This window comes from Triticum urartu, chromosome 2, assembly GCF_003073215.2.
Source record: "Triticum urartu cultivar G1812 chromosome 2, Tu2.1, whole genome shotgun sequence".
In the NCBI taxonomy this organism is placed as follows: domain Eukaryota; kingdom Viridiplantae; phylum Streptophyta; class Magnoliopsida; order Poales; family Poaceae; genus Triticum; species Triticum urartu.
In genome coordinates, this window is record NC_053023.1 from 470112754 (window position 1) to 470125504 (window position 12751).

The 12751-nt window shown below is 42.7% G+C and overlaps 2 protein-coding genes across 3 annotated transcripts; both read right to left on the minus strand.

Annotated features, from left to right (window-relative positions):
- Positions 1–1187: 1187 nt before the first annotated feature.
- Positions 1188–7556, minus strand: LOC125537965. 2 transcript variants are annotated; one of them, XM_048701285.1, is made up of 13 exons: positions 6198–7556; positions 5967–6101; positions 5627–5771; positions 5238–5519; positions 4754–5015; positions 4438–4604; positions 4235–4345; positions 3591–3642; positions 3387–3496; positions 3156–3284; positions 2675–2764; positions 1708–2277; positions 1188–1430 (listed from the first exon to the last, which is right to left on the minus strand). In XM_048701285.1, the coding sequence occupies exons 1-12, from the start codon at positions 7364–7366 to the stop codon at positions 1750–1752; spliced, it is 3180 nt and encodes a 1059-aa protein (XP_048557242.1). In that variant the 5' UTR covers positions 7367–7556; the 3' UTR covers positions 1188–1430; positions 1708–1749. The 2 variants fall into 2 exon arrangements, with proteins under 2 accessions (XP_048557242.1, XP_048557241.1); XM_048701284.1 differs by having other exon boundaries at positions 1188–1426; positions 1704–2277.
- Positions 7557–7702: 146 nt separating this feature from the next.
- On the minus strand, positions 7703–12247 carry LOC125537966 (probable alpha-amylase 2). The gene is made up of 13 exons (XM_048701286.1): positions 12038–12247; positions 11706–11892; positions 11561–11600; positions 11420–11457; positions 10612–10738; positions 10303–10529; positions 9921–10066; positions 9689–9807; positions 9257–9345; positions 9055–9177; positions 8906–8941; positions 8364–8462; positions 7703–8279 (listed from the first exon to the last, which is right to left on the minus strand). The coding sequence occupies exons 2-13, from the start codon at positions 11715–11717 to the stop codon at positions 8088–8090; spliced, it is 1248 nt and encodes a 415-aa protein (XP_048557243.1). The 5' UTR covers positions 11718–11892; positions 12038–12247; the 3' UTR covers positions 7703–8087.
- Positions 12248–12751: the final 504 nt, after the last annotated feature.

A 12751-nucleotide genomic window follows, 5' to 3' on the forward strand; every position in this document is an offset into this window, starting at 1 on the left:
AGAGTTTTCCCAAAGGCAACCTAACTCTCTCAAATATACTTAACCGACATCACTTCTTAGAATAATTTTCCGCTTGTCCCTGTCCCGTCTGAGGCGCCATCTCTCCTCGCCACCCCCGCCAAACCTTGTCGTCAGCACCACTGTTGCCTTGTATGCCAGGCGGAATGAAACCGGAAGCCGACTTCACGACCCCATTGGCTCAACGTCCTCGGAAACAACACTTCCACCGCTGTGCGTGCCAAGGAAGAGGTTGGGGACAAACAAACTTACTCCAGACCGTCGCGCCAGCATCAAAGGCCGGTGGCAAGGCCCCAACGGCTGCGACGATGCACTGGCGCCCTCCCACTGCTCCGATCGATGGCAAGCGAGCGAGGTAGCTGATGGAGGCGATCACCGAGGCAGCATGAAGAAGAAGGTTGCGCCGACGCCCACACCACCTTCTTCTCATTCGGAGGATCGTAGCCCCACTCCGGCCACCCCTACACCTCCTCCGACAATTGGCCGCCGCACCCGCACTCCAGTGCTCGATGAAATGCCATAGGTAAATAAATTCCTTTTCTTTTTCGGCCGAAACATTGATGATGGTTTGCAGCCGTGGGGTTTGAGCTTGTTGTTGTTCATTGTAGTGTGGAGGGAGGGGGTGCAAGTTTCATGTCTCAATTGCATTCATCACATCCAAGGCCTCGACGATCTCAGTCATGATAGTGCTAGGTATGCTCAAGGAGAACAATAATACTTATGTGGAGGAGGTCGAAGATCCCATGGATACTCAAACAATAATTTTAAATGTGCTCCCTCTGTTCCAAAATAGATGACTCAACTTTGTACTAACTTTAGTACAAAGTTAGTATAAAATTAGGTCATCTGTTTTGGAACGGAGGGAGTATGTGATACAAGGGTTCAACTAGGTCCAAACACCGTTTAACTCATCGGCTAGAGATGCCCCAAGGGTTTTGCAATTATCTACGTGTGGTCAACCAGCACATTATTTCTTGCTTACATGCAATTTGCAGATGGAAAGGATGAAACTACAAAATATATCAAAGATGCAGGTTTTATTTTAATTTCAAAGGAGAAAATTTATTTGATTTGCAGATTACCTTATAGCAGGATTACAAAGGTATTCATGCAGAAAAAAAATGGAATAACAGATTGAAGATTGATGATACTCAACTAGGCAAGGCACATCACACACAGTAAAGTACTCCATCCGTTCCTAAATATAAGTCTTTTTAGAGATTCCACTATGGACTAGATACGGAGCAAAACGAGTGAATCTATATGTCTATATACGTGTAGTTTGTACTGGAATCTCTAAAAAGACCTATATTTAGGAACAGAGGAAGTAAAACATTTCGTTCCAATGTTTCTTCACATCAGAAATAGTTGCCTTCCAGGCTCTGTTGATAAGTGTACAAATGATAATTATCAATACACCAATAAATGACAAGATACACCACACAATACAAGCTAAAAAAAAGCAATTGAATCATCTACAATCCTTTAATAAGAAATAATCCTGGTGATTCAGGCGGCTGTTCATGTGATTTATGCCTGTAACTTCATATGAGAATCAATGACGATAATTTTCTCTTGTTAAGAATGATGAATTCACTGTGATATGAGAACCAGCTTTGGAATCTGTCTGTCAACTGTCATGTTTAGATCTAATGTACTCTCCTTGGACGCTCTTATCCAATGAATATCTGGTCTGTACTTTCTGAAAAACTGCAGAGCCAGCCTCCAATTTCAGGAATCTTTTCCCTGGCTCTGAGAAGAATCCACCTGCCCCCATAGAGTCTCTGCGTAGATCTTTTCCTCTTCTTTCTCTTCAGGACAACAGTCAGATAGCTCAACCACATGCTCATCATCTTCATCTGGTATATCCTCGTCAGTCTCTTCCGACAAGTCGCTCTGCGGAATACAAGCTTCGGCCATGGCTTGTCGTATAGCCAGCGGTGTCGCGGGCCTATCACTGTACTTGTATTGTGGTGCAGGGATGACAAATGGAAGGGATATGCCATCAATCCCATGCCTCCTTCCATTGCCCTCCTTTGACATGCCTGGCGGCGGGGCAATGAGAATGATGCCCAGCTCATAGTTGCAAATGTGCAGCCTTGACCCAGAAGGAGCTCCTCTGGTGGCATCAGTAGGATTCGCTTTGGACGGAGGGCGCAACGGTTGTCCCCAGGCAGCTGGGCTGAAATTGTGAGATCCACAGTAAGTCCAGCCAAATGAATAGCCACCTAACCGAGACCGGAATCGCCTCTGAGCAACCTGGTATAGAGTATGATGTCAATATTGTAACTGGGGTTCATTAGTTAGCAACATCCATATTGGGGATGATGATTAAAGTTAGCCTCTAGTTCTGCTAAGCTGACCACTCCGTTGACCTGTTGAGGGTGAGAGAATTTTTTTCATCATTGTGAATTCCTTTCCCTCGTTATCCATTAAATCGCATTGTTATATACTCCCTCCGTCCCATAATATAAGAGCATTTTTTACACTACACTAGTGTCAAAAACGCTCTTATATTATGGGACGGAGGGAGTAATAATTTTCCTTGAATCATCATCCTCCCTAATATAGATGTCGCCTAAGACCTACATATGCTATCCACCTCAGCATTAACAAGAGAAGGCAATGAATATTTACCCTATGATATTGAGCATACCTTAACATGCATAGGATGCCCTATCCTATCATGTGGATGTGGGATTGCATCATGAAATATGCCGGTAGATCTCAATCTTTGCCACGTTTTCTGTAAAAATGGAGTATATGAGATGGGTAGAAGTAGAACCATAAAATATAACTTATGCCTTCTTTCTTCAACCACCAGACTACAATATTCTGGACAGGATATTATAATGGAAGAAAAACTATTCCCACCGCAATGTATCTGCTATACAAGGAACACCTCTAAGTCATTAATATCCTTATCACTTGCTTCTCTAACTAGAGAGATGTGTGTCGCCTATTTCATTGTGCACAGCTACATAATTCATTGAACTAAAGCATCCCAGATTAATAAGGAACTTCATCCTGAAGGAAGTAGCTAGGCCATGGGAACTTCAAATATGATGTGAATGTGTCATGAGCTCTTTAACCGATAAAATAAGCACATAATCAAGATTTTGGAAAGAGAAATCAACCTCAGGTAGAGAAAGCAAATATCTGGACAACTGAATTCCACAAGCCGCGCTTTTCACCCTCTCAATTGTTGGAAATAACAAACTGATTGATGGCTTCTTTAGCTCATGGCCTGCTGTCCAGCCACCCCACTAGGAAGATTGGGGAACATGGGAAATGAATGTCCATGAATAATGAGTAAAAAGCCAGGAAGTTACTGAGATGGTGTAGTTCATGGGGCAATTAAATATTACCTCTGGATCAGATTCTTCGGAGTCAACATCGTGATTGGATCGTTTACCTGTCGCTGAAGCGAAGTGTGCAATGAACTGTGGATTAATAGAAGTCCCGATGGATGAAGCACCTATAATATAATTCGTAAATAAACGTGTTTAGTTAAAAAATCCCATATTAAGATGATTGGCTTCCAGTAACAAAAGAAAGATGGTTTTACTCACTGTACATAAAATCAGTCTCCAGTGTTTCAGGCCACTTAAAGTGTGATAATACCTGTTGCAGAACAATGCAGATCATAGTTTTAAGACAATGGGTTACTAAACATAGCAGGGGACAAGGGATTAACTTAGACAGTCACTAAGTAACTTAGGAAACTTTAAACACAAGCTGATAAAAAGAGGCATGAAATCCCCGTGAAAAAATACGAGAGGCAAGAAGAATAAACGCTGAATTTACTAGTCAGGCTATTTAAGAACTAACAGAATCATATTGCATAGAGTGCGCGCGCGGAACAGTGGGGACTGGGGAGAAATTGCACTATCGCATCTATCCTGTACTATTTGTAATTCTCACAGGATTCTTCACGGAGTAATTTATCATATATATTGGCAAGTCATATACAAACGATAATTCAACTTACGCCAATGATACTTGAACGAAATAAAATATGTAAGGTCGTATGAAACCGAAGAATGGAAGACTGTTCCCTTTAAATGGTGGCAAAAAATTAATGTGAGCTACGTCAATCACCTGATAGTGCTATGGAGCTACAAATTTCAAGTATCCCAGAGTAAGTATTACCACTAATTTAACAAAAAATATGGAATAGTAAATTATGCTATCAAACTTTAGTTTGGTTTATTACCTCTTCTAACCGCCAAAGCCCAGGGCTTCTTTTCAAGCACGCTACAAGTGAGCACAATGAAGGGAGATGTTCATCCTGAATCAGCCCTGAAATTTGAGAAAACTCTGGACCCTGAATTTCATAGAAAGAGTTTAAGATCAGCATGGGTTTCTCAAAACTACTGCAAAGATATCAAAAGGCATCTTGAGATCTTCCTACAATACCTTTGATACATACATAAGCAACTGCACTTTTGTGTTAGTTGCTCCAAATGCAGCTTCCAGGGCTTCTCTAGGGTAGATAAATCCAGAAAATTTGAAGAAGCCCGTGTCACTAAGGGGAGATACCCATTTCGCAACCTCTCTAGGCAAGAAACCAAGTTGGACAGAATCTGCTTCGGGGCATTGGACATGGTTATTGATTAAAATAACAGAAAGGGAAGCAAATATGTTGATTTGCACATGAATCATGAAACACAAAGCACATCAGGATGCGAGTTAACGTGCAGTAAAAGTTACACATTTTGAGGTTTGCATGTACCTTCCTCACAAAATTTATCCAGATCAGCAACAAGGACACTCACAGCATTAGCATCTGCAGGTATATTTGTATTTCTTTTCAAGATCACTTCTGTAGTTCCATGCATGTTTTCACGGCATTTTCCAAGAAATACAGACAAGGCTTTCAGTTGTGAACCGGCATCAGATGGTAAGTGAAACCGATGGGATAAACCAACTACAGATGTTTGCACAGAACCAAGGAATATTCTATATGAAGATTTTGTATGTATAATCTGTTTTTCCTGCATAAATAATCGATAGTGTCTGGTCAGGGAATAGGTCAAAACTATTTTAATGAAGAACTAGAAGTTAGGACAAGTGTTTGTACTTGAGAATGTACGCAAATAATAGATAGCATGTTGTTTGGTTGAATATAGTTTATATGTTTAGTTATTCTTCCTAAGGGCTTCACTAAACAAGAAAATATACATCACATATTATATCAGTAATAAGAGTAGACTTACTGAAAGGCAATAATTGGACTCCAAATAACAAGGACTTGGCATATACAACCCTGGTACTGAAGCAACAAGGTACCCACCAGCTCCTTCAAAATCATACTTCGCTATCTCATTTATCCAATATGCTTGGCCAGGGACTTCATTGATAAGGGATCCTATGAATGAAACTAACTGAGCAGCGAAATCAGATTTTGGTCCCTCGAATGCACTAAAAAGATCTGAATAATCGGGGGATGTCCTACGGGGAAAGTCTTGCCACCACACTGTGTTTGTTATGAGATGCCACTGCACAAAGTATAGTTTGCTTTCAGTAAGAGCATAGCAACAGAAATCACCAGGAAAAAAATAAAGAATTCAAGACAAGACATTATGGCATGAATTGTAACACTGACCTGTCTAGGTACCAAGTTAGCTGAAGAAATAATAACACGCATGCTGTCCTCTCTCTGTAACACTATGAGCTTTGGATGGTGGCATGCAACTCCTTGATTCTTCCTATCCTTTCCAAATGCTATCACTTCTGGAAATCGGGGGTATCTTAAAGGCAAAATACACATCAACAAATCAGTATTAATCCTCCAGGAAAGTTATGCTTAACTTGTTTTGGTCTACCATAAAGCTCAGCAAATACTGCAAACTAAGATGCTGTGTCTGACTTGCCTACACCCTATGGATTCAAAATATGAAAGCATGAGATATTAGCTTGCAAGGATTTTTTGGGTAGCCACTTACACTAGAAGTAAATTAGGATGGTTTTCGAAAGGGACTGCAGTTCTATTTTCACTGTTCGCACTCCAGCATCTGTCCTTGTTGTGGCATGCTATTGTTACTGGCAGGTACTGGGGAATCTTACAGTAGTCCAGGAACCTGAGAGACGTACATCAATTACGACTTCCATGGGGAATTTAATCATGGATCTCAACATGACAAAGGGGGAAATTCAACAGTGGAGAGAGCACGCACCAGGAAATGTCAGAGGTAAACGTTGCAATAAACACTCGCAACAAGCTGCCAATAGGGTGGAGAAGCTGTGGTAGGGTCACTCCACTGTGTTGCTCCGCTCGCATTTCAGGTCTTACGCCAGTGAGGCGGTTCAGGAAGAATATGCTCCCGTCTGAGTAGCAACCCTCCGTGTGATGTTGCTCTACATTCCCATTACTGCACCCTTTGAGCTCTACATTGCTGCATCGTTTGCTTCTTTGAGGCACCTGAACAGTATCTTCGTTTGTAACATCAGGTTGGTGTCCCGGTCTGTTTTGATCAGAATTGCATTCTTGTTGCCGCAAATTCTCCTGAGGAAAAGAGTTAATTGGATTGCCCTGACACAATAAATCACCCTCTCCTCTCGCTTTTTTCACTCCGGCATGTGCACGGTGTGGATCCCTCAAGAAAGAAATAGGGTCCTGGCTCTCTGAGATCGCTCTTAGCCGCTTCCGGAGCGACTCTGCCCTCAGCACAAGAACCTCCTCGCAGGACCCCGCTACCTCGTCACCCCTTTCGCAAGCGACAAATTTCTCCGCCACAAATCCGTACCTGGAGCCGAGGAGGAGCAGCGAGACCTCGTCGCCCACGGCCAGATTGACCGGGCCGCCGCCGTCGTCGAGGGGCAGCCCATTGACGCGCACGGCGTCGGGACTGGAAAAGCAGTGGGTGAGGCGGAGGACGCAGCCGGCAGTGCTGAGCAGAAGATCGCGGCGGCGGCAGCGCCTGCGGCGACGCGCAGGGGACGCGATGAGGCGGAGGCGGTAGCCCCGGCGGCGGGAAAAGGAGAGAGAATAGAGGCGGTCGGAGCGGAGCAGGAAGAGCGACGCGGCGGGGCCGAGGAGGCGGAGATGGAAGTAGCCCAGGCCGCCAGAAGTAGATGGGTCGCCGTGGTGGTTGCTTGGTGGCGGCTCCACCGCCATGAGGTGGGAGGAACGGAACTGGAAGGGGTGAAGAGCCGGCGGCGGGAAGGTGAGCCAGGGATTTATATTTTGTACCTGTTCCCGCCATTTATTTTGCACGAGTATGTATACATGAGATTTTTGTTCCGAAATACTCATAAGATGATTATTACAGAACATGCCCTCTCTCCAACACCTAGCGAAGAGAGGGAAAACGGACTTAATTGTAATGAAGATTAAAAACTGCATTACAGTAACTAAGGGAGTCGTGTGCGAGAATGCCAGGCGACTCCTTGGCTGGGAAGGAATCCCTCCTTCCGCTGGAAGATTGCCAACAGGTTAAGTCAACATTGCCACGATGCAAACAGGCAAAATGCTGTGAGAGCAGACGACCTTTGAAAATTGCCTCAACCTGCCCAGATACACTTTCCACGAATACATAACATGGGGGAAACTAAAACATGAAACTTCTTTTCTACTCCCTCGGTCCCACAATATAAGACGTTTTTGTAAGCTATGTTAGCTTACAAAAACGAACATAGCTTACAAAAACGTCTTATATTGTAGGGCGGAGGGAGTACTATATAATCAAGCAGCTGTGTGTAGTTGTCACATTATAAATGTACATTCTGCATTTCATACATAAAGAGATAGGATGATGCCCTCTATTATTGGCTAGCCAAATGAATGCAGTGACATGGTGCACTCATAACAATTTATTCTATTTTCGAAGTTTAGCACTTGAATAAAGTAAGGTGGCCGTCAGGTTTGTCCCAGAACTCGAACCTAGGCAGGCAGGAGAAGCGCGGCATTAGCGCCTCTTCAGGAATACCCGGTTCCACTCACACATATCGTTATTCATAATAGATAGGTGTAGGTATGCTGCGGTAATCTGGTGTGGTGTACTTCAGTTACCAGGCTAATCTTCTCTTCAGCAGAAATATGGCACGCTGATGCGGCTTGTCGCTGCCTACATGTGCCACACGGCATATCTGTCTCCACATGCCGCCAGCTTCCACTCTGGGTCGCTTGGGCACCAGGGGCCCTCTCCGATCTTCATGCACAACTTATCATCGATTACTGCCGAGTACAGATTTGAGCTTGCCTCCAAAATTTTGACAGCTGAACGACTATGTATGTCTTGGGATTTCCTAATCTCCATCTGGGTACAAAAAATAATATTCAAAGTTTAGGGCAAACAGCTGTCATGGATGTATGCTAGAATAGATTGGTATGAACAGAATACCAGTTTTGCTATTTCATCGTGGAAAGAATCTCCCCAATCAAAGAAATGGTCGTAGAACACTGTGGGGATTCCAGGGTGCGTGAGTATATAAGCATATCCCTGAAAGACAATTAGTTTGTGCATGTGTTTAGTAAATGACTAACAGTTATATCTCCGAAGAGAACAGCTCACTTGTTCTAAAGCAAATGATGCGGAAGCGGCTGTTAATACACAATTCACTTCTATACTAGTTCCAGCTGCAGCAGCATGGTCAGTGGTCACATCTTGAAACAGACTAACAGTATATCTAGATCAAGTCAGATACAATATGGGTGAAATCTTTGTCTATTCAAATACAGTATAAACATGTGATCCTTATTGACGATACCTGTCTTGAAATTCTTAATGTGACGAACGACTTTTTGATGCCTACGATCATTATTTAACTGCGTCAGGGTTTTATAAAATCATCATCGTTGTATAAATTGATTGCGTAGAACATGCAATTCACTTCTAACTAAAACCAGTCTATGGATAAGTAATGCAAACAACTGATGCCATACCTCCATGACATGGTCAGATGGAAATGGCCAATGGCCCTGAAATAATATAACTTCCAATTAGATGTGCTTAATAGAACCCAATGAACAATTCCAAGCAAATATTAACTTGGAAAAGTTAGCCTTGAGCAAAGAAGGGGGGAAACATGGACCTGAGTTGACCCTGTGTCATGATTTTCAATAAATGTAACTGATCTTGAAGGCCACCACCCCATCACACCAGGCGGCTTTTCTTCAGGGTCGCGCAAACGCCACAACTCTCCTTTCACAGCCTCCTGCTCCAGCAACACCAAACTGCTCAAACAAATCACCAAAGATACTTACTTGCTCCGTAGAACCATGATCATTTCTAACCTGAAGAATACCCTTCGTTGTGAAATCAAACGCAGCGCAAAGTCCTCCAGTGCTATCTATCCAATTGATAATTCTCTGCCTGTGTTTATCTGAAAAAAATGAAAGATGTTGCTTGTATGTCTTTATTTGGTTTCATCAATACGACAAATGCGTGGAGACAATCTGATATAGTTACAGAACTGCCTTGCATTCGTAGTAGTAAATTAAACCTTCCATGTCAAGAACGGTTCAGAGAGATGGGCAGACAAATGAAGAGGAAACCAGGACAGTGGTAACAATCTAACATTGATAAATTTCGATAACATGGGCATAATATGTATATTACCATAATATTCATGGTAGTCAGTCAAGGGATTGGTTAAGAGCGCTTTGGCCAGAAATTACATCATTGTGGCATAGTAATCAGTACAGATGCCATTATGTATCTCTTACCCTGATTGTAGCTCAGACGGTTGTCAGGGGGGGCATATTCACAGCTGTCCCAGTATTCCCCCACTGCAAAAAGAGGCTTTGATTCCTCAATGTATTCTTTCACAAACTTCGAAGCATAACTGCACTAAACAGAAAATGTGGCCAATCAGCACATTAACAATGCAAAAATATGGCAACAGTAGTTAATTTGTTTGTTTAATAATAGTATGTTTCTAGCCAATTGACTATTTACCCTTTTGTGAAATCAAAGCGGAAATCTTGAAAACCAATGGTTTCCCGAAGCCAGATCAGCCATTCAATAATATCCTTCCTTACAAATGGCTGGGTATGATCTATGTTGGGAACCCCATCAAAGTTATCGCCAGTACTTTTGTTCCCCTGATAAACAAGTTGCACCAAAGTTGAGTAATGCTTAATAATAGTGCTTAGCAATCAAGATATGGTGATAAGAAAAAGGCTGCACAAAATAGGAATATCTTGTACAAACCAAGTCATACTTATGCATCACTATAAGAAGTAAAACTCCAGGTCGCTAGTACCCTGGTCATTGTTTTATACGGGGGTTTCTTTTTGTTCTTTGTTTTCTTTATTCTTAGTCTTTGTAAAATGGCTACCTTCCCACCAGAACAAGATGTAACCGCATGTTCGTCCCATGATATTGGGATACCATCATAACGATTATACATCCCATTTGATCCTTTAGTAGTCCCAACTCGATGGTTAATAACTACATCAGCCATAGCCCTTATATTGTGGTCATTCATGTTCTGAATCAACGAATTTAGCTGCTGAAGAGAACCATAACAAGAGTCAAGGCTGTACAGGTTCTGTGGCAGATAGCCTGTGGAGAAACGCATCAGTCAGACTTTCTGCAACTATTCTTTTGATAAGAAAGAGTAATGGTGAACTCATGACTAGCTTACCTTCTGGAGATAACGATTGTGTCGGTGGAGGCAACCATACTGATGTAAACCCAGATTTAGCAATGTCGGCAACTCTGCCCTCTAAATTACTCCACCAATTGTGTTTATGGGATTCCCAGTTAAAAGCCTGACACACAATTGATATCAAGAGATATGTGAGAGAACTCGTACTTGTTCATTAAATGAGCTTTTCTGTATTCATGAAAGGCACTAGTCCTGTTGCCATTGTCATACGGGAAATATTCATAGCTTATCTTAAATTGGTGAGTGGGCCATGTCAAGCTAAATGCAAATTACGATGATGCACAAATGCACGCTCACCAAGACATGGGCAACCTTAAGACCACAAGACCAACTACTATAAGCAATAGCTTCTTTCCTATTTGTACTTTGCACAAGGAGCAAAATAACTCAAACTGAACAGAAACTAGATGCTAGATTACCCTGATACGTCATTGAGTTTCCACACCGATGCCGGTCAGATACATCCGAATAATTATCGGTAAAAAATGAAATTATATCTGGTTTATAGTAATTGAAAGAAAAAAAGTATGTGCTAGCAGATTACAGAACATGCTTATTGGCTGTGTTTTCACAGCAAGTGAGCACATATCCTGATGTCTATCGATTGGAATGAACAGTCTCTAAGTCCAGTAGCATTTCTAAGATCCATGTCTCTAGATTTGATACACAGCATGACACTATTGAATTCATGCTCCAGCCAACTCATCCGTAAGTCCGAACTGATGGAGAGAGGCGGGCAATATATTTCAACAAACACAAAATACATGCTTAGACATATTCTCACCTGCAATAGGATTTCCCTCCCGTTCTTAATGATCCCGCCTGGCAAAGAAAATGCAACAAAGCAACCGCATACCAATCAGGTGCTCAACCAAATAACCAAAACAACATGCTGCAAGAAGATGTAAGTTTACATCGTGATTACCATTGCGAGCTGCCTGTTCTTGGATGACACCATCGGAAACCTGCACAATTTCGCCATTTCAGGGGCATCGGAACAGGCTCAGTCGTCAGACAAGACGAGCACCCAGCCTTAATAAAATGTTAAAGCATAACAGTGGCGCACTCACCATCTGGCCCATTAGAAGTCCCAGCCTCACAGCAGTGAAGGGCTCTACGATGCCGTCACAATATCATAAACGTAGCGGAGCTCGGCAGGGGGGCGGATCTAACGTAGGGTTTGGGGGTTCTGTTGAACTGTTGAACCCCCAAAATTACTGGAAACCCAACTGCAGTTAGAACTCCACCATGACCATGCTGCAAACGAGACCGCGGCGAAAGGAATGCGTCGATATCAGTCCCGGAAAGAGATATGTGGATTGGACTGCTCACAGCAAATAAAAAAAAATGAACAATCCAAGCAGGTTAGGGGTTCGTCGCCAACAGAAGAAATCGACCAGACCAGGTGGATCTCCTCTCCTCGGCAGTTCGGTAGAGCGGGTTATGTGGATGGCGACGACTATGAGAGAGAAATCCTTCGAGTTGGCGTGCTTCGCCCGCTGGACGGAGGCCTGGAGGCTTGTTCGTGCGGAGGAGTGAGGTTGGGGGAAGAAGAGGAACAGCGCTCCGTCGCTCCCCAATGACGATTGGCGAGAGGTCAATCGGTACTTTTTCTAATTCTCAAAAAACAAAATCAGTATTTTTACAACAACAAAAAAACTCTGTATGGCTTCACAAAAAACGTGCATTAGAACTTTGGTAATTTTATTACAATTGATATGTACAAAATGTTAAGATATGTGACTGGAAACTGTATCACTTTCTCATGACAAAAAAACACATTTTTTTTCAAACATGTTTTTTTTTGCGGGGAGAAAGGATGTTTTATTCCACAATGAGAGGGTTACAATCACGAGACACCAATTCCTCACACCACGGAGGAATCGAATTCAACCATACCGCAATACAAGGTTTAGAGGAACAAACTTCCTAACTACCAAATGAGCTTTAATCTCAGCAGCTAGATGACCATAGGCCGACCTGGAAAGATTGTCGCTCGAGAGAATGGCCAGAGCATTTGAAGAGTCTGATTGAACAATCACTGGGCATTCCAAATGTTGAATGGCCAGTGCCATACCCTGCATAATAGCATGAATTTTCGCTTCCAGGGCATCAT